Source organism: Perca fluviatilis, chromosome 9 (genome assembly GCF_010015445.1).
Source record: "Perca fluviatilis chromosome 9, GENO_Pfluv_1.0, whole genome shotgun sequence".
Lineage (NCBI taxonomy): Eukaryota > Metazoa > Chordata > Actinopteri > Perciformes > Percidae > Perca > Perca fluviatilis.
This window is the reverse complement of record NC_053120.1, coordinates 19,548,269-19,570,675: the sequence shown is the minus strand read 5'-3', so window position 1 is coordinate 19,570,675 and position 22,407 is coordinate 19,548,269. Positions and strand designations below refer to the sequence as shown.

General features: G+C 40.5%; 1 protein-coding gene across 2 annotated transcripts in view; it reads left to right on the top strand.

The window, feature by feature from the left end:
• LOC120565773 (ankyrin repeat domain-containing protein 13C) overlaps positions 1-22,407 on the top strand; it is a 37,624-nt gene that overhangs the window by 887 nt on the left and 14,330 nt on the right. For both annotated transcript variants that reach the window (XM_039811790.1, XM_039811791.1), the window contains exons 2-5: positions 3,413-3,454; positions 10,067-10,171; positions 16,499-16,584; positions 16,679-16,724. In XM_039811790.1, the coding sequence (XP_039667724.1) occupies positions 3,413-3,454; positions 10,067-10,171; positions 16,499-16,584; positions 16,679-16,724 (279 nt within the window). The remainder of the gene's footprint in view (positions 1-3,412; positions 3,455-10,066; positions 10,172-16,498; positions 16,585-16,678; positions 16,725-22,407) is intronic.

Here is a 22,407-nt window from a genome sequence, read left to right as displayed (position 1 = left end):
CAAGGCCAAAATAATGAATATTTTGATTCCACCACCTTGCAGTTACTTTAAATCCAGTGCCTTCAAATCAACAGAACAGTACAGTGTAAAAATGATTGTTTTGCTTCAATGCCTCCTCCCACCTACAGCACTGGAATTTCTAATTAATCATAAATAGTCACAAAACCCTTCTCAGATAAGCCATCTCTGTTTAAATGAAGAAGTAGTGAAGAGCCCTTGTATGTATTTGGGAATTATTTGTAAGACTTTTCCCAGACTGATAGCACATCTTCTGCAGGGCAAGGTCTGCTGAGATAATCCATAAACATAACACATAAACACTCCCTGAACTAACAAAAGGACAAGATTGTTTTGTTCCGGTTCACTTCACGTGCCGAGTCAAAAGATGGCCTGTACTTGAGCTCAGTGTCAGTACAGGAATGTGGTCTGTCTTCAAACAAAGCTTTGACATGGTGTAAGGCAACAAGGTGTCAGACAGGGCATTTGCCTCTGATGTTGTTTTGGAACTTGAGCCTGTATTTTTCAAAAGTTTTGCAAGGATTGGCATGGTTCAGTGGCAGCAGTTTGTGTGTTTTACACACACATTAGTTTAGCTTCCACTGGATACAGGCTGAAGCCCAACTGTCACGTGATGTCATTACAACCAGTCAACGTTACACTTCAAATAGGATCAGAATGAAGAAATAAAGCTTTATTGCATTTCATTCTTCACATGAAGCCAATATAAGTCACACATACAGTATAGCAAGTATAATGCACAGTTAATGGTTCTAATAATATTAAATTATTTGATCATTGATTGGTCAATAAATCCACATCACAAAACCAAAATATCTCACTTACTGCACCAGGAGTTTTATCAAACAATTTAGATTTTCATTTTGCTCCAGTTTTTTGAGTTGTCCAGTGTAATAGGCTGCAACTAACAATTATTGTTATTACTGATTAATCAGACACATTTTTATTGAATTATTGGTGTCTGTAAAATCTCAGAGATTAATGAAAAATAAAGTTGTGAAATTGTTTGTCCATCCAACTAAATTTAAGATATAACATTTTCAATGAAAGCAAAACGTCTTCACATTTGAGAAGCTGGAACCATTCATTTTTGGCAGATTTGCTTGATGAATGACAAAATGGATGACTAATGTGATGGATTCATTGAAGAAATAGTGCCAATGGAAACAACTGACAGCAAGATCTGGAGTAACTGTGATACTGATTTTGGGAAGGCACATTGCTAATACAAATGAAATTCCATTCACCTCCATTTAATTGGCGTCTTCGTTTTTCACAAAATCCAGGGGGACTGCTGGCTGATCCCCAGCTTGTATTTTTTACGCACATCAGGGTTTCTACAAGGCAGGCCCTCCTTAAGGCTTCAGACAAGATCGGTCAGTCCGGTGAAATGTCACCTGGCCCATTTGTGTGACGTCCTGTTGTGTTATTTAACCCCCCAATGTAGCAAAGGTAGACTTTATATTTTACAATTATTGTTTTCCATCGGATCGTTTATAGATCTCTGCATTTCCGACCGCACTTGAAGGCAGCTGAATTTCACGGCGAAAACAAAGAGACGGACTGTACTTTGTGCTGGAGCTTGTTGCAGGAAATAGTCTGCTGTTACACAAACTCCCTGGCAGTTGAGTGCTTGTGTTTTGTTTTTGTAGTTTTTTCAACATTTTTGTGGCAGCGATAGAGACAGGGTTCCTGTATGGTTCACTCCCATCACCTTAAAAAACTGACAATTCTAATCGTCGGTTACATGATCCATAGTCTATATCCATGACGTTCCTCTTCTGGGATTGCTCCGTTGCAGGGTTTTTCGGCATCGCCCTGCAGCCCCCACAGCCGCAGCCGAAACACACCATTCAAAATGAATAGAAGACTTGTGTTTTCGCCGGGCCACCTGAGTGTGTGTGAACGTAGCCTTACTCTGGATGCTTGCCTACTGCTCTCTCCCAGGACGAAGCCTGAAGGAGTTGACCGGGCAGTATGGCTTCCTTTTGAGGGATTCTCCAAAGCTTATGAGGCACATTTCACTTCCTGGGGGAAAAAACCCGTGCTTATCCACACCTGACTCAAATGTTATTTTCCCTGAATGCATTTATAGTGCAACCAGATGACCTGCACAATATATAAATATATATATATATATATATATTATTGTGAGGTGTTGAGTGAAAACCTCCTTCCATCAGCAAGGGCATTGAAGATGAAACGTGGCTGGGTCTTTCAGCATGAAAATGATCCCAAACACACCGCCCGGGCAACGAAGGAGTGGAAGCATTTCAAGGTCCTGGAGTGGCCTAGCCAGTCTCCAGATCTCAACCCCATAGAAAATCTTTGGAGGGAGTAGAAAGTCCGTGTTGCCCAGCGACAGCCCCAAAACATCACTGCTCTAGAGGAGATCTGTATGGAGGAATGGGCCAAAATACCAGCAACAGTGTGTGAAAACCTTGTGAAGACTTACAGAAAACGTTTGACCTCTGTCATTGCCAACAAAGGGTATATAACAAAGTATTGAGATTAACTTTTGTTATTGACCAAATACTTATTTTCCACCATAATTTGCAAATAAATTCATTAAAAATCCTACAATGCGACTTTCTGGATTTTTCTTCTCATTTTGGCTCTCATAGTTGAAGTGTACCTACAGGCCTCTCTCCTGTTTTTAAGTGGGAGAACTTGCACAACTGGTGGCTGAGTAAATACTTTTTGCCCCTACCTATATATATATATATATATATATATATATATATATATATATACATATATATATATATATATATATATATATATATATATATATGTGTGTATATATATATATATATATATATAATGTATATATGTGTGTATATATAAAATGTATATATGTATGTGTGTGTGTGTGTCTGCATCGCGATGTCCACTTTCACAATAAACACATTACTAACATTTTATTGGTGCCCTTTGTGTCAAGTTCAATGTATAATTTGTTCAATAAAAAAATGTTAGACATAATTTTATTTTTTGAATACAACAAGCAATCCGTTGTATTTTAGTAGTATATTGAAAGCAGCAGCAAGGCAGTACACTTTAATGTCCATTTATTTATCAAAAGTGCTATGTTTATTGCGATATTTAACAAACAAATTGTATATTTTTCTGATGTCGTGCTTCTCGTTAAATGCAGCTTATTTTGGGGGTGCAGTAGGTATGCTATAATATTGCTTGTCATGGTAGGAAAACACACAATAGGCATTTACTGAACATATAATTTTGAATTTAGTGGATTCTGCCTCCTAATATCAACATCTAATTCACCCTGAGTGTGACAGTCCTGGAGGCACAGTGCTTATCATAGACTCAAGTCTCATATTGTGATTATCAAAAGCGGCCGGCAAATTCTGTTTTTTTTTCTCTCCTTCAGGAAACACACCATTGCATCTCGCTGTCATGATGGGGCACAAAGGTGAGTAATGTTTAAAGCTGCACCTCCATGTGGTTTATATCCGTCTGTCTCTGTGGTGTTCTAATTGAATCGCTGCGGGTCTTTATGTCTTTTGTTTTTGTTTCTGTTTATTTGCTTGTGTGTTTCAGTTTGTTTGCCCATCTTTGTGTGTGCATTTGTCTTGCTAAGCACCACCATACATTTGTCACAGATCACTACACAAATCCCAGACGGCAAGATGCTCATGCATGAATAAAAAGGTTGTGTATATGGATTCTTGCCTGGTCAAAAACAGAATTGAGGAATTTTCTTCCTTTCTAATGGTCTTCTATTCTATTTAATACATTTATAGAGAAAGAACATATTTAATCAGTGGGGATTAGATAATGATGACACTGCAAGCAATAGGATCCTCTCAGTGGCTAAAGTGTCTTGTTCTGATTGATGTTCCACCGCTGGCTCAAAGACTAATAGTTTGAGGGTGGCAAACAGGATAATTAATTATGATAAGAGATTTCATTTTCAACTTCCATAATATTTGCATAGTGTGCTATTATTAGTTTTCTGCTGGTGTCTCTTGTGCTGAAAAGGTTACTTAGTTATTATCATAGTTATTAGTTTGAATCAGTTGTGAAAAAGATGGCACAAATGACACTTCGCACAGATGGTACATCTCTGTGTATTGTCCCAAAAGGAAATCAAGGAAACTAAAAAGTTATGTATTTATGTAACCTGTCCTGGAATAACAATCAGTTTGGAGTGTATGATGAATATGTCATGATGTATCAAGTCTTTACATGACTTTGTTCTTAGCTGAATTGCACTGGCTGAACTGAAAGCATGTGCATAAAATATTAATGCAATGCATGGAGACTTCAGAACATGCTGTTGAAAAATTAATCCCCCTTCTTCTGCTGCAGGTTCTCAGTGAACAAATCAAGCATAGGGTTACTCGTACTGCACATTCCCATTTGTTTAGTGTCTGTCATTGGAGCATGGTTTTCAATTGATTTAACATTCGCAAAATTCAATCCCTGTTGACTGAGTGAAGGCCCTGCCACTGCCTAAGAGTAATCCAGACAGAGGATTGCCAAAGTATAGTGGTGGATGGGACACTATGGAATTGATTGTGCTAATGAGGTTGCCTATCTCTTGCCTGAACTGTTAGCCTGTCCTCCAGGGATGCTCAGGCCAGACAGGCTGAAATCTACAGCATGAGATCATAGTCTGGGTGTGGCTGGTCTGTTGGGATGGAGAGGACAAGGCTCTCTTTGTGTATGGCATCCCGTGTGTTTGTTATTAACCAGACTAGTAATGCCAGTGATGCATGTCTACAGTCCCTTCAATTTGAGGTTTTACTGTTGTACAGGTGAAAAATGGTTAGAGACCATTTTTGTCACTAACAGCTAAACCAGAACATGCAATGCAGTTCATTGTTGTGATTCTTTGATTGGTAACAAAAATGTTCATAACTACAGTATAGGTGCAAGGCTAAATTAACATTTGTCCCAAAAGGAATATGTGCACAGCAGTGTGCACATGTTTGTTGTGAGATACTACAGTGTCCTCACCAACTCTCTCCTAATAATTATAACTGGGCACAGCACATGGAGGCATAATTCTTTATCCACTTGTTTTGACCTTTGTGGAAAATGGATTATACGGTCTCTGTTACTAGTACAGGGAGCTTTTTTCTTTGGGGTTTGCCAAAAGTATTTAGGGGAAATGTGCACAGCTGCTGCAACTAACAATTATTTCATCATTGATTAGTCTGCCAATTATTTTCTCAATTAATTTTTTGGTACTAAAATGTTGGAAAATACTGAAAAATAGCCAATACAGTTTCTCTGACAATTTCAAAAGTTTTGTTTTGTATGACCAACACTCCACAACCCAAAATCATACAGCTTAAAATTATATAAATCAAACAAAAATAGTACATTTTCATACTGGAGAAGCTGTAACCAGAGGGATTTGGGCATTTTTGGTTTAAAAAGGACTTAATGAGTGTGAGTGTTAGTGAGTGTTTGAAACCAAAGTGCCAATCTGGCAGGGTTAGTCTTCCTCTGAAACAGCACATACGCACATGTTATCAGGTCCTCTCTAAAAAAGTGCAGCCTGTTTAATCAAGATGTACATTCATTTTGTCTGGAGAAAAAAACACCATTGTTTTGGGACAATCTACAAAGCAAACCAGGTGATGTTAAAGAGCGTCAGTTTTGCCTGAGACTGCAACAATGTGACTCTTGAACTGCTGTTTGATTCAGTCACTAAGTGTGTGATCGATGGCGAGGAAGTGAGCGGAAACCATTTCATAGAATAGATGGTGATGGTGGGGGTTTTAACAGCCCACAGAGCCTCTTGACAAGTGCCCCATCTGTAGCCACTGCACGTATTATTTTTCCATTCTGCTCTACCTCCCTCATTCCTCTGTTAGAGTTGTGTGTGACTCAAGCAGGACCTCCGTACAGCTGCTACGCATACAATCAACCCAGAGACCCACAGGGAGACTTCCTCTTATCAATACCTTCACGACTGTACATTGGGTTGAATCAGACCACAAACCATTGGTATTGAGTTCTGGGCAAACTGTTAATGTATCCATGTGTATGTGTGTGTGTGTATATGTATGTGTGTTGGCAGCTCAGGACACATGACCTAGCTGTTCTCTTCATGGTTATATAATGTATATCTGCTAAATGTAGTCATTATTATTATTACACAATCATTGGTTTTAGCCGGGTGATATATAGGTCAAAGGCCAGAGGGAATGCAGAGCTTACGTCAGAAAGTAAACTGCTTGTGAACTTGGCCGCCTGTATTTTTTCGACATCAACCTCTGTTTTCAGCTGCTTCATCCCCGAGCCCGGGCGCAGATTGCACTAATGCATAAACACAGAGGTTTGCTTTTTTGTTTGCTGATGTAAGGCTCTTTGTGAGGCACTCTGCAGTTACATCCATCATTTCTGGTGCCAACACCAACGTTATTTAATTAATGTATGGGATATGCCTGATATTAGTCATTTTTTCCTGAAGTGCTGAGCATTGGACAATATTCATAGCTTAACATGCAGATCAGGTCGAGCAGAATTAGGCAGAAATGTAATAAGAAAACAAATTCAGACTAAGTCATGAGCAAAGTCTTTGAACCTCAGCTGCTCCCCTGGCGTGAACAGGATATAAAGGAATAAGCCACCGTTTGTTGAAATAGGGTTATTCACCATCTGACTGAGATCTGCGGGGCTCGGCGGCAGGCAGCCCGTGGGGCTCTGCGATCGGTGCAAAGTCACATTTTCTGGGTTACTGGACGGGCAGCGGCCCGCCGAGCCCCATGGAGCTCAGTCAGGGCAGCGGAATTTGGTTGTCCAGCAACCCAGAAACAGTGACTTTGCGTCGGCCACAGAGCCCCGCGGGCTGCCGATATCTCTGTGCCCGAGTAGCAGTGCTTCGGCTGTAGCCTAATTCCACCCAATATAGTCCCAAGTCAATATCTGCCTAGGAAATCTTAATCTGCCTTGCCATTTTTACTCGTTGTGAATACACAGGCCACAAGAAGTAATTAGGTTTTGTTTTTGTTGTTGTTGGGGTCACTTTTACTCACGACATGCTAACGGCAACAAAGGATTCCATTCATTACGCTAAGCTAAGCTAGTGGCGCTGCCGCCGGACTAAGACAATGCATGCACTGAGACAAAAATGTGTTTTCCCACCTACAGTATATAAATATCAAGGAGATGGTGAATAACCCTATTTCAACAAACGGTGACGTATTCCTTTAATTTAGATTTTCTTTGCCATGCTTCCACAAGGAAGCAAGCTGTACATTAGAACAATGGTGTTGCTGATAATTGGTTCTGTAATGAATATAGATTAAGTGCTTTGAGTGCTGTCACAAAACACCTTTTTATTTTCTATAACTACACTCCTGGGATAGCCACGTTCCTCTTTGTTGTGTGGATAATATGTTTAATTAGGAAGAGTTTCAAAATGTATTCCTCTTGTCATAAAGAATGCATGAGATCCTGGCCTCTTTGTCATTAATAAAAAATTGTGAGTATGTAGATGAGAGGGGTGATGGGGTATTTTAGACTTGTGATATATGTGACAATGTGTTAAGCTCTCTGTTAAAAGGCAGAGAAGTTATTTCTAGTTCTAGGCACCAGGTTGGCTCTGTGCGTACAGAATTTAAAGCCGTTTTTAATAGCTTTCATACTGATTTAAGCAGAGAAACAAGTCTGAACATGAGGGTAGGAACCCATTTGAATTTGTTTACATGACTAATAGGTTGACTCATAGGTTTGCAATGAAAGAAGGGCTGTATACAGACTGTATACCTTTGTCAGTCTAAATGATCATTGAAGAGGTTGGTCTTACTGCTTATAATAAAGCCCAAGTTCCTGCCCCATTAAGTGAGAACCCTACCCACTCAGCGACAGACTGTTAGCAGTTAGCCTCTACTTTGCATTGAGTGGTTTGCCTGGGACTTTGACGGCTCCTGCCCAGCGCTGAGACAGAGCCGTACAGACGGCAACACTGTAATGAATTATGTCACAACAAAACTGACAGTTGAGCCGGAACAACAGGCTTCATTTTTGGCTTGCTGTTGTTTGTTGACAAGCTCCTCAGAAACGGAAGGGATTCTGCTGATCGTGCCACTGAAAGAGGGACGAGGCTTTTTGGCTGTTTTCCCATTGGTGGAATACAAGCACAGTTCTGAGGGTTACTCTACACCGTACCAGGGGATGTTTTGACATTTTATTCCTGAGAAGTCTTCCTCGTTTTCTAGCAGTATAGACTCTAAAGTAGGATGCTGAGTCTTGTGTAACTGTAGGTCCCATATGGCTCTTTGGTTAATGGGTCAGCTGACCTCTCAATCATATGTTCAATTTGTCCCTCTATAAAACCAGGATTAATTTGTATCATTGATTTGAACCTACAGGAAACATCTTCAGCTTGTTGCTTGTTTATAGCAGTCAGACAACATGTGTATTTAAAGTATACTGCAAAGTGATCACATAAGCAGCAAAGAAGGAAAACATAAAGCCAGTAAAAGTGTCTCATTTTTTGTTGGTTTGTCTCATGAAGATGAGCTGGACACAAAATTAGTGCTAGGCACAGTGTTGTTTGGTCAGTCTGAACTTATTGAATTCCTTCCAGGATATAGTAAAAAAACAAATTTCAAATATACATGTCCTGTGCATTTTTGTCAAACCAAAACATAATTTTCCTTCTTCTGTGTCTTAACATTTTGAATTCATGCATTGTGGATGTGTAGCATCAGGACACCAGAAAGACAAATGAGGAATGTCATTAGAGCTTGTTCCCCCATTGGCGTTTGGCCTTTAATAAAGGTCATTTTTGCTAAATACCACACAATTTTTAAGTCCCATCTGTTTCTCTGTCTATTTTTATCTTTCTACTTGAAAAGAAAACCAATTTCTTAGTACCTGCGAGTTGTCTCTGAGGTATCCACACTAATATGTTTTCATTTTAAAACTCTTCACTTTTGCTATGTTTACGCCTCGCGTAGACGCTACTCTGGCGTTTTCGAATCCATAAATGGAGACTTTTGAAAATGCTGCTGACACAATTTTTGTTTGAAAATTATGGTATTGCATTTTTTGTCAGGATGAGCGGAAACGGAGACTTTTGAAAATGATGACCCAGACACCCATGTTCGTTTCCTTTGTTACGCCCCCTATCACCTGACCCTTTTCCAGATGAAAACAACCAACAGCCTTGACTGACTGCTGGTAGTTAATTATACATGGATAACATGGGCTTTGCTAACCTTGTTGTCGATGCTGGCAGCTGATATGCGGTTAAAATGTGCATTTAATAATGCTACTACATGCGTAGGAGGCAAGCTAATATTTGAGTGATTTGCGAGAATTCCCGTCTCCACTGGTGTACACTGGCCCACACATGCCCAGCGAACATGAATGGTCATGTGCGTTTTCAGGTGTGTGTGGACGGAGATTATTTCTAAAACTGGGCTAAAACGTCTGTGTATGGAGATTTGGATGTAGGTGCAGTTTTGTTTTAATTTTTTAATGGGCTTGCATTTATCACTTAGGAAGAATTTATTCATACTTGTATTACCTCTCTTTCTATTGCCTAAATTAAATGTGTCTCCAGTGCCTGCTGTTTAAGCAGAAAGCAGCAGCCAAGATTTTAATTGATGGTCAGAGAAAAAAGGCCCTTTGGATGTTGCTTTATTAAGTGCATTTACATGAACATGAATAACCCGTTTGTGAGGCGTATCCCGGTTATGATCATATTTGGCATATGGTGTTTAGACACCATATCCCATGTATATCCCATCCCATGTTTAGCTCAAACACATACAGTAAAAGGGTTATACCGGTATTCCAGGGATTTTTACTTCCAAAAAAGCTACAGACTTAAAACAAACAGACCTTTATGTAAGGCACATATTTATGTAAAGCTCTCTCTCTTCCCCCCCTTGTGTTGTTTTTTGCTGCTGGTCTGTTATTTGCATACTGTACAGTATATGTTGTTATTTGTCTTAATTGTGACGTTATAGTTGATGTAAAACGTGTCATTCAAAGGAGGTTGGTATGATTTAAGTAATTATCTACGTATCTGACCGTCTTCCTGTGCCTCTTACAGAGTGTGCCCACCTGCTGCTGGCCCACAATGCACCGGTGAAGGTGAAGAACGCTCAAGGATGGAGCCCCCTTGCTGAGGCCATTAGCTACGGAGACCGACAAATGAGTAAGTATCTGTGACTGCCACTGCTTGGCAATGTACTGAAACCACACCACTGCTGCTACATACTGAGATAATGTTGGTCAGCCAGCTTATTCACTGAAATCAATGTGGCTTCAATACGGTTTCAGTTTGGGTTTTCCCGTGTGAAAACAGTGACGGGAGAAAAAAGGTCCGATCAACAGATGCAAATCAACAGTTTCCACTGCACATTCTTCCACGCCGCTGCCTCCACGAGAGGGCACGACACCAGCCTGCCTCCTTTGTCCCTTAATGAGAGAGGGGACATTCCTCAAAGCCCTCTGGCTTTTATGTTCTGATGAAAGGCAATTCATTAGATGCTTCTCTCTCTCCTCATAGGCTGATTATGCTCAAGCCCCTGTCACTCCCATTTTCTACCCTTAGTTCATAGTGGCTCAAACTTTGATTTAAAAATGTTAAGGATAATTTTCATTTCCAATTCTATATATCCACTTAAGTGAAACCAGTCATGTCAGTTTTTGTAGATACTGGGTGTTAGATGAGAACACCTTTGTACACTGGCAGTTTAATGTTTAACATATTGAATATTGAACTTCTGCTCATGAGCATTTCCCAAAATGTGCTTTGGAAGCACACCTCCATTCACACCTCATCAGTCAACAGTTATCCCCCTGTTTGTACTCAGCCTTTAAGACTGTGTAGTTTTTTGATATTTCAAAGCCTACTTTTGTGTGAAAAGTGCATTTTGTCCATTATCTATTTAAAGCTCTTGATATTACGTTCTTTGGGAACAGGAAGGGCATCTACGTTGTCTTTAAATACCTCAGCATGTGAGCTGGCAAGGTAGCACGTCACAGTTAAACAGACGTTGGTGCTGTTTAGAAGAATGATGGTAAATATCTTTATCTTGTTGTGTGTGTCATTATTCCTGATGATAACTGGCTAAGCATTGATGCAAAAATATTGCATTGAGACATTTGCAATACGGCTACAATGAGGCTGAAAGGCAGAATGCTGTTGAATTTTCTCAAACAGACTGTTAAGCGTTAGTCCATCAGAATTAAATAGTTAAGGCTTTTTTAGCACAGCTACATCGAACCAACATTGAGCAGCTTAAAGTGTCTCCATTTACTACATCCTGTAATTAACTCTCAAATGCCTCTTACCAGATTTACAAGTGTCTCTCGACTGAAGCCTTGAATGAACTCTGTAACGCCATTTTACTTTAGCAGTGACCAATCCTTACCTTGTCTAACTTGTACATACCACCTTGTAATGCAACTATATGACATATTGTCTGTTACTTCGGCTGCTGCACTCACCATTGCTCTTACATGCTGACTGCAGCAACTTTGCTCCTGTTGTTATAATATTGTTAAAATACATTCTGGGAACTACAGAAAATCTGTGACTGAAGTTATATGAAAATGAGGCCGGTTGAGTAAAAGTATTTCACCTCACTTCATAATAAAAAACTAATGTAATATAGTGCTATATGACGATAAGAATGTAAGAGTATCTAAGGGTTTCCGTTTTAGTAAAACGTGTATTGTTTACTGTGGGATTAGTATGTGTGACAAAATTATCTTAACTCAAAGTACACTTATTGATATCATTCTGAAAGTTAAAATATGTCCTGTATTATTGTGGAACAAAAGCATTGAAAATCAATAAATAAATTGTTTAAGAAAAAAAGTACACTTATTAGATTTTTCATTGGTATCAAACACACAGTCTTCATTAGCAAATGTGTAAAAAGTAAAGATTTAAAACACTATGAAGTTGTTAAAAAAGCCCCTCCTTGTCTGTAGCTGTAGTTTTTCCTGGATGAGGGCCAGGGAGAGGAGTTTGTAGGCCAGATCAGTGTATGAGATCAGTAGACAGGTACAGGCACAACCTTCTGGCAGACAGGTACAGTAGGTCAGTCTGCTTATCACCTGAATCAGCCTACAAGAGGAACTGCAGCTTCTCTTGCACTGAAGCAAAAACTCTGCCACTGAGAACGACCGCTGTTGTTGTTGTTTAACCCTCGTTGCCTCTTTGTGTTCTTTAATGTCGCTCCAAAGTACAGGGCAGGGCCTCTGTTGTGACAGCTCAGCTTCAAACGGCTGATTCTGCACACTCTTAAACAATCACACTCAGCCTTCCACATAAAGAATTTCACCTGGCTGCCATGATGACCTTAAAGGAGAAAGGTGCTGAAGGAAACTGAGACTGTTTTACCTATTCAGTGTAATAATGTTGAGTCCTTCACAGAGTTAGCCCAGTAGAGCCATGTCTAGCAGTTATTCAGTATGAGCTGAGTCAGCATGTGGCAGGAGTCTGTGAGGGAAGTGTTTGATTTACAGTAAGGCAAAATGTCCTGGGCTGGACAGTGCTGAAAACTGGTAAAATAATCTAGTAATCAAGGTCTGGATCGTCATAGTCGTTTTTAGCTTCTTTCTTTTCAAAGAAAAACATTTTCTTGAATGCGATTGATAAAATAAATCCTAACTCTTGCTTTGTTATTTTTAGCCAATCTTCTTTTTTTTTTTTTTTTTTTAACTAATTTCCATATGTCATGTATTTGTCACCTGAGCTTTTATCACTTACAGATTTATTATTTGATCAATGAGCAAAACATGGCTCAGAAATAGTTTTTGTCATGTGCTTTTTTTTCCAATAAGAGCTATTTCTGTCATTCCACTTACACAGCTTTGTTGTCAACTTCAGGAGCTTGTTTAAAGGCTGTCAGTCATGCCGATGTTGATTATACAGGCTTGCTTTCATTGTTTCTTGCCTTATTCTTGATTTAAACATTTGACCATATTATACATTGCCAAGTGATAAGGAGAGGGGACATTTTTGCCTTGATGTTATTATTGTTATCCTATGGTATCAAAGCCACTGTCTCTGATTGACAGTATCAAAAAGGAAGCTTTGTTCTTTTTAAGGCCATGGTTACCATCAGTGGTTGGTCTGTAGTTAAAGGAATTCCCCCTTCGGAGAGATGGCTGTAATATAATTTTCGAAATTTATTTTCCTATTTCTTTCTTTCTGGAAGAGCTTTGAGGTCAGCCCAGGTGTGCCGTGATTATCACCACCAACTGGCTAGAATTTGATATTGTTCATGTTGAATCAGTTTGTACACTTTTACAGCCAATTTAGGTAGTAAACAGCCAATATTTTGAATATTTGTTATATTGTAAATACAATATATGTTGGTGCCTAGCCTGTATTGGAGTCCTCTATATAGTATTAGACAGTTAAATACTGTAGGTTTTATAGCGAAGTGAAGTCATATTCCATTTAGGGCTGCACGATATGAGGAAAATATGCGATATGCGATAATGTTGTTGAATATCGCGATATCGATATTCCTTGCGATAAATAAACAGATATTAAAGTGTACTCAGCTCTACAGTTCTGCTGCTTTCAGTTTTCTGCTAAAATACAACGAATTGCTTGTTGAACTTAAAACTAACGGAAGAAAATCATTTTCGACATTCTTTTATTGAACAAATTGAACATTGAATTGAATATAAAAGGCACCACGAAAAAAAGAACGACAGTTTCTTTTTAAAGTGCAGTTTTCTACTGATATTTTCTTTCAACTAACACAAAAAATCTGTGAGTGTCTATGCATATTGTATGTTCGCAATATGTATATTGCGCCTGTTGATATTGCGATGACGATTAAAAAAAATTAAAAAAAATTAATTGTGCAGCCCTAATTCCATTTAAAACGCATTAACACCCATGACATAATAATATTAAAACTAAATATGAAAGATTCGGATCACCCAAGCTAAGCTTAAATAAATCATTTTTTCCTTCCCAATACATTTATGCATACATTTTGAAAGCAGCTTATACATTTTAATCAATCATCAAGAGCTCTCCATCCTGCACGTGTTGTGTTATCTCCATTTAATGTGGCCGTTTTGAGTTTTTTTAGATTGACCATGCCTCAGGAAGTTTAAATATTTGGAACTACTGTATATTCAGATTGGCCTGTTTGCTGCTGCCTGACTGCCTGCTTTGCTCCACCACACAGTGACTCCACAGCGTACCTGATGAGTCAATATTGAGTGTTCTCAGATTGTTGGAGACTTGCCATCCGCAGTTGTTCATTTAGATCCAAGGCTTAATTGTTAAATAGTGGCAGTTTTTGGTGATGTTTACACAAAGTCCTGACTCTGTCTCTTTTCATTAAAGTGTGGAGGTGAAATTACTGAGACCACTCACCTAATTAATGTCAGGAAAGTGCCCTAATCAGTATCTGGGTGAATTAGCTCCTTGAGCGTGGATAGTCAGTTTGGTTTAGTGTTAAAGCGGGCAGCGTTGGTTTCTCGGCCTGTGCTGGCTGGGTGGTCTGTGGGCAGATGGTGGGATTGTACTTTTTTCCTCTTCCCGCTGAGAAGCCGCGAGGATCAGGAGGAGCCCCATCCAGAGCTTGTCCACACTCATTAGGCAGCCGGGCCACAAACACACCTTCGTCCTGTACGTGTGTCGTGTCAATTGGCGCGTGTGCCGTCGTGTGTGTGTGTGTGTGTGTGTGTGTGTGTGTGTGTGTGTGCGTGCGTGTGTGCGTGTGTGTGTGTGCGTGCGTGTGTGCGTGTGCCTGTCCCTGTGCTGTAATTTGGCCTTGCTGCCTCGTCGGTAGCATCGAGAACCGATTCCTAATCGGAATTGTTTCAAAAATTACGATTCCATCTGAATCGTTTCTTTATTGGAATTGTTTGGAGGATTTGGTTTCAAATCTGATCATGGGTTCCAAATTTAACATGCGCAAGTTTGGGTTTCTGTAGCGACCAGGCGCTTGTTGTGTTGGAGCCATGGAGCACAGTAGGCGGTGCTCTAGTGGGGCTTTATTTTACATTGAAAAAGCCCCGTCAAACTGCAACCCACCTTTTGTATTTGTGAAATAAGCACGTGACCCGTTTCAACTCCAACCCCAAAAGAATCGGAATCGAGAATCGATAAGAACCGGAATCGAAAGGAAGAATTGGAATTGGAATCAGAATCGTTAAAATCTAAATGATGCCCAACCCTACTCGTCGGAAGCATCAATAAGAGCGACATGTTTGTGTATGTTGACTCCCCACGTGGTGCACAGGAGCTACTCAGGCTAATGATAATGCCATATGTCCACTATTGCCTTTCGTCCTATTAAAATGTAGGGCAGTCTGGGTGTCACAAGCCAAACATTTTCTTTTTTTTATTACTGTTCCCATAAGTTTATAAGTGGCAGTCGTGTCGTAACTTAATCCCCTCCTGGCTTCATTAAAGCAACAAAATTATGTCCGTGAGCAACTGATGCTCCCACTCCCCTATAAGTAGCTAATCAAATTTAAATATATGTTTACTAGTTGGGTGGGGATCCTATTTTTCTTTTGCTTAAAGAAGCGAGTCTCCTGCAGCCAATGGGCCAAAGAGCTGTGAATGCTTGTTAATCCGGCCCGTCATGGTTAAAAGTCTCCTGTGCATATGTCTCTCCCCCAGGTCGTTAAGGAGGTTAAAGGCGCAGCTCATTAGCAGGCAGCTCCATATCTGTCAGGCTTATTCCCTTTGAACTTCCTGGAAATGTTTTGATCCCTGCAGCAGTGTGCAGTGATTGGCCCGATGCTGCTGGGAGTGTCCCATCTGGCCCCGAGAAGTCAGTGTATCTCTGATCCAAAAGCCATCGTTACTGTAAACCGCCTGTTCTATTCCTTTAGCATGTCACATTGCTGACAGGATTTGCAAGGCGAGACAGCTCCTAAGATAAAAAAAAAAAAAAACTCACAGTACATTAAGGCTTAAGCCTTAACCCTCACAATGACACAGGATCACCTTTGTCATGTTGAAGGGGCAAAATCTGCACACAAAAAACAATCTGCACTGCAAAACAATTCCTGTACAGTGCTACTTCAATACAGCATGGATTTTGGCACCTTTTAGTCTTTGTGATATAAACTTATATTAGTTTTAGTTAAATGTTTTTGTTTTTCGTGAATAAAGCAACAACAGCTGGTCACATATAAAATCTGGCATCACATCTTTACATTAAAATAAGTAGGGAGGGACTGCAATGCACTCAGAAGGCAGATGCTCTCAAAAAAAAAGCTAATTTTGGAAGAGCGCAACTCTTCCTAAAAGTGAGGAAAGTTCAGCTTGTAAAAATGAAATTCTTTTTTCCTCAGCCAACTAATCATGATTAAAGAGAAGCTGGCTTTCATGCCATGGAAATAAGGATGTTTGCTGTTTTCCAAAAAATTTGCATGGAAAAACGCTGTTTTTTTGGGTTTTTTTCACGCTAAAACATCTGCCTAATTGATGATGCTTTTAGTCTCACTCAAACTTTTCATGACTTTTGTTTCTGTCTTTCAGTCACAGCACTGCTGAGGAAGCTGAAGCAACAGTCCAGGGAGACTGTGGAGGACAAGAGGCCCAAGCTGCTGAAAGCCCTGAAAGAAGTAAGTAGGCCTTACTCCGTTCTCTGTTCCTAATGTCTCAGTGCCACTCATCTAGTTTCACTTGTGATTGAGTTTTCTTTGTCTTCATTTGAAGCTTGGAGACTTTTACTTGGAGCTTCACTGGGACTTCCAAAGTTGGGGTGAGTCAAGCAACACTTTACGCTGTTTTATGATAGTGGCAGAAAACATAATTGTTTCACAGACATTATCCAATCTGGGTTAGTAATGGTGTAGTCTGAAACACCAACAGAAGAATGTGTTACAGATGGTAAAATGTGATGGAGTCTGTCTGGTTAGTGTTTGATCTGTGCCATAAGGGACATTGACTGTAGGAGTCACAAGTGGCTACAGGCTGAAAATGACTCCTCCTGCTGGACATGAACTGACACACCATCCTCTAATGTCAACTACCCTCATATATATCATATATACATCAGGATCCACATATCCACTGATAATCTGAAGCAGAATCCTCCAGCAACAATCCAATCCTATACACTCTCAATCTGATAACAAACTGTCAATCGGCAGATGAAACATACCTGAGATATAACACACACACAGACATGTGAGACAGGAGAGACACACAGAGACAGACAGAGACAGAGAGACACAGCCACACACAGACACAGAGAGAGAGACAGACAGAGAGAGACACACACACACAACACACACATTAGGCAGACACACACACACAGAGAGAGAGACAGGAGAGAGAGAGAGAGAGAGAGACAGGAGACAAGAGAGAGAGAGAGACAGAGAGAGAGACAGAGAGACACAGAGAGAGACAGAGAGAGAGAGAGAGAGACAGAGAGAGAGAGAGAGAGAGAGAGACAGTGGACACAGGACCACACAGAATGTGGAAATGGACTGACTAGGAGAGGAAACAATGATAATGGAAGGAGAATATAATAATAGAAGGAATGGAATGGAATGGAGAAGGAAGGAATGGAGGAAGGGACCCCAGCACATGGAATGGAATAATTTTGGAAGGATGGATAAACGAAATGAATAGGTGGAATAGGGTACAACTGAAAGGAAAGTGGTATGGAGTGGATGAAGGAAAAGGGCAGAATACATAGTGGAAGAAAAAGAGAATATAAAAAATATGGAATTAAAGGAAGAGAAGGAAAGCATAGTATGGAATGGAAAAGGAGTGGAGCATGCAGAAAGGAGTTTAAGCACCCAAGGCACTTAGTAGCTGGAAAGAAGGAAATAAATGGAAAAATAGCCCAGAGGAGGTGGAATGGACAGCAGGGAGGAATGGAGGATTGAAGGCAAGATGTAGTGGTGCCCCCCCCCCCCCCCCCCAAAACGCCCCCCCCCCCCCCCCCCCCCCACCCCCCCCCCAAGATGTGAAACCGTAGGGGAAGTGGAATGATGGACGTGGGCGATGGTTGAAATTAATTAATAAAAAAGAAAACAGACAAAGGAAAGAAAAAGAAGAAATATCATGGCAGTGCAGAGAAGTGGGGTGGAAGGTTTTTTGTGAGATGGGGAACGGCATGAAGAAATAGAATTTCTGGAATAGAAAGGAGTTGCTAACTGGCCATCACCTCCTGTTAGCATTCGCTGCGCCAATTTTTTACGTCACTTGACTGAGAATAACTTTACATCCGAGCGTTTAAAGACTCGATTTGTCCATTGTTTAGTTCTAAAGAAACACAACAAAGGATAAAAGGCTCCATTACCTTGTATCTCACGTTATGGCTCCGCAGCAGACGTTTTTGTAAAAATAGGCTAACGATTGTGTCATAACCAAGTGACTTACTGTCGCAGTAGTAGAGAAATTACCGTATAGTACAGGAGAAGCCTGCGCACGCACCTTAACATTAGCTGTTTAGGTTTAATTGCTAATGTTAACTAGCATGTTAGTTAGCAATAATTAGCCTGTGCTTATGTTATCTCCTTACATATACCTACACTCTCCGTCTCTGTAAGATTGGGAATGATTGAGATTTCTCTTGGCACAGCTACCAGAACACTTACAACTTTCAGACACGTTGCTCACGTCACATTTACGCGGTCTCTCTCAGTTGGAGGCTGTGCAGTAAAGCTGGCCATCACCGGAAAAGTGCTTCTAATAGCCTTCACTGGTCTCCGTCCAGAGCAAAGGGATCTATTGGTCCATTATATATATGTCAATGGCAGTTCCACCAGAGTTCCATATAGGGGACGCTCACAGGCCAGTGCAGAATGAATGGGGCTCTATGGAGCTATACCCCTCAAAACCCACTTTTCTCAGGATATAATTTTTTGTCTAGTAATTTGAATGTTGCATTCGAAAGGGGAGGCAGAGAAAATACACACTGCTGGGTGTTAGATTTTTTTAAAGTCGCTTTTTTGTTCTAAAAAGCCTTTTAAAATGTCAATGACGTCATACACATATATGGCCAGAGATACTGCTTTACGGCAAGCTCTGAGTCGCTTCCTTTTTCTCTCTCGAGGCATCGACAACACAGCTGACCGGTTAGGCTCTCCCTGTTAATACACATGCTAGAAAGAGGTTTGCTGATGTTTTAAAGACCTCGCCGAAATATTCACTCTGACATTCTGGCTCTGCTTCGGATGCCGTCAAGCGGGATCTCCGATCGTAATCAGACCTTCACTGACCAATCAGCATTCATTAGCAGAATGCTAGCGTGTTATGGGCTACAACGACTCACCCTGTAAGAAATCAAAAGGACATAAGTACTCGTTCATTCAAATTTCGACCTATAACCCATGTTGAACTTGCAAAAACTACAATCAAATCTGAGGTTTCTCAACGAAAATCAGGCGAAAGAGCCACATTTAGCCGTCTAGCTCCATAGGGTCCCATTCATTTTGCACTGGACCGCGATCACCCCCAGTGGAACTCTGGTGGAACTGCAACCAAATTCGGTACAATGTGGCTGAATAGGGAGTGGAACGGCTTTCCGTAGACCGGCTTTGCTTATATTTAGCATTAGTATCGCTAGCGTTAGCCTTAAGGCCGTTTTACAGTTGTGCGGAGGCTCCGCGCAGAGCTCTCGCCGTAGCCTACATAAGTGGCCTGATGTTTATACTTGTGCGCTGGTGTGTGCGTCGAGCCGCATGTGTGTGGTAGAGGGAGAAGTGAGAGAGTGCCGGCGATTAGCTTCGGAGCGAGTAGCGACTCTAGAGTCATAGTGAGAGAAACAAAGAGTCTCCCCTGTGTTTTCTGACCATGGTGGGAAATCTGGAGCATTAGAAGTTAACTCCTTTTATTTCACGTTGTTTATGGAGAAGGAGAACCAGGAAATGAGTCGGGGGGAAATGCAACGCTACCAAGGCACGGCCGAGCGGCATGCGTCGCCGTGACGTGTAGTTACATTTTTCGAGAGGTGCACGTCAGGCTACGGCGTAGGGTCTGGCGTAGACGCAGAGGGGTCTGTGTTTTGTCACTCTAGCCGTCTTCTCACTGCCGTCAAGACAGTCGTCACTCGAATCTCCGTGGTCAAATCAGCCGACGCTAAAATTATAGTGCACTCTTATAATGGCACGCCTGGTAAATGCATTCAAACGGCCCAGATCGAGTAAGCGAAGATTAATGGATTATATTCACCAGAAGTAAAATGTATGTAACCTGTGTCTATCCCTTATACAATACAAATAAAATGCCACTAAATTGTGAAAGGAATGTATTGTTGGAATTTACAAGGATACAACATTAATAATATATAATAATAATTCCAGACAATGATTTATTTCAGTAGACACCTCTGACTACACCCGTACTAAAAATCAAGCAATTTAACGGTATGAATTTGGAGATTTTATGAAGTAAAAGTCCCACATTTCTAGGGTAAAATGATGTCAAATCTGAAACTTAAGGTGCTATAAAAAGACTTTGCTCCATAATTCCAGATGATTACTGATATATTTGAGTACAGGTCATCACTGACTACACCCTTACTGAAAATGAAACCATTTTTACTGTATAATTTTTGAGATTTTTGGAAATAAAGTCCCACATTTCTACGCTAAAATTACTTGAAATCTGAAACTGGAGGAGCTATAAAAGTCTTTGCTCTATAATTCCAGGCAATGACTGATAAATTTGAGTACAGGACATCCTTACTGAAAATCAAACATTTTTACTGTGTAATTGTGGAGATTTTTTAAAGTAAAAGTCCCACATTTGTGCGCCAGAAGTAAGGGTGTGGGAAATAAGGAATGGCCGCCTCCCCCCTCTAGTCTAGGGTTAGGGTTCTTCTAGTTACCAGGGCCATCAGCTGAGTGTACAAAGTTGTGGAGCTTGGCATTGGAACTGTTGTTGTTATACCAGGCCTATATTGAAAATCTTTATTACGTGTAATGTCTAAATTACAGTGTTTATTCACCACTGCCACCAACATGGTAGATTGGTGGTAGCACTTGTCACTCATAAACTCAGGGTGCGAACTACGGGGGAGCTAGGGGGAGCTCGGCTCCCCTTAATAAGACATGGGCTGGGTGATTTGTGAAATTTTTTTGGGGGGGGGACTCTAAAAATATTAACAGTGTGTCATTTTGATGTGCAATTTCAGTTTTGTGTAATGTGATCATCGTGGATTATTATGTGTAAAATTGCAAAAATATCATTCATTCATGCATGATGGCGATTTAAACCTAATTCACTTCAATAAAGATAACTATACATGCCATTCTTGTCATGAGCATCAGGGCGTGGCGGCGCTGCGGTGCAAATTCAACTCATGTTTAGTAGGCTACATGTTAACTCAAAGATTCGTAGAAAAATATAAACGTTAATCGGCGCAAAAAGTCCTTCAAATCCATTCTGCAGTTAGCATCATATAGCCATGGCAAAAAGAAAACAAGGCAGTTTAATTGATTTTGGTTTTACTAAGAAATTGTGTAGCGATGACGTTAATAGCACAACCGATTCACCTGCTGCAAGCCCTGTTAGACACCTCCCGCCGGGGTGACAACGCAAGAAGAAGCTGAAGAAATAATGTCCTCTCTGGCTGAAGATGGAGGTGGTAACAGCTCGTCAGAGGCCGGTCACGATTATAACCCCTCTTGCTCCTCTCTCCCGTTAAATTGGAACAGCTAGCAGTGGAGAGACTGGAAGAGCCCATATACATGGCTGTTTCTTAACCCGTGTGTCGTCTTTAACCCGTGAGAGAGATTATCTATTGATTGATGGAATAGCTGACAGTGTAATGCCTTTGCATCTTAAGCAAAGTCACACTTGGCCATTGGCTGCATCCTTTGGTTTTATTCAGAATAGATGCAAGTAACGGCTGCAATGTTTGTGTTGCTCCTCCAAAAGGCCTCAGGCAATACTGCAACTACAGTCTTTACACACTGTGGACACACAGCACTTTGTTCAAATGCTAACACGCTGCTAGCAAAACGGGTAAGGATGGAATCGCTTACGCCTAATTGAACGGAGGAATTATGGTATTCTTCGTTAGCCTGAGTAACTTTAACCGTTGTTCTTGTGTCAACAAAAAACAGTGGGCTCCCCAAAGGCCAGTTCGAACACTGCATAAACTGATCTTGTAATAGTACATTACTTTATTTGTAGTATGCATATCCCCACTTGTACAGATTTCTTTCCTTCTATACCTTTCTTTAACATTGCCAGCACCACAGGAAAACCACTTATTTATGCTGTATTCCAGTGTAATGGTTATTTAATCTGGGTTAGTAGTTAGGGTACAATACAAAATACAAACATACAAACAAACATTAGAAAAATTAAATTAAAAAAACTACTGTTAGAACTTAATTATTATAAGAACAATGAATCTGAATAATTCCAATAGTAATGACCGCTACAGTTGTCTGTAGATTTGAATAATTTCTCTCGAAACT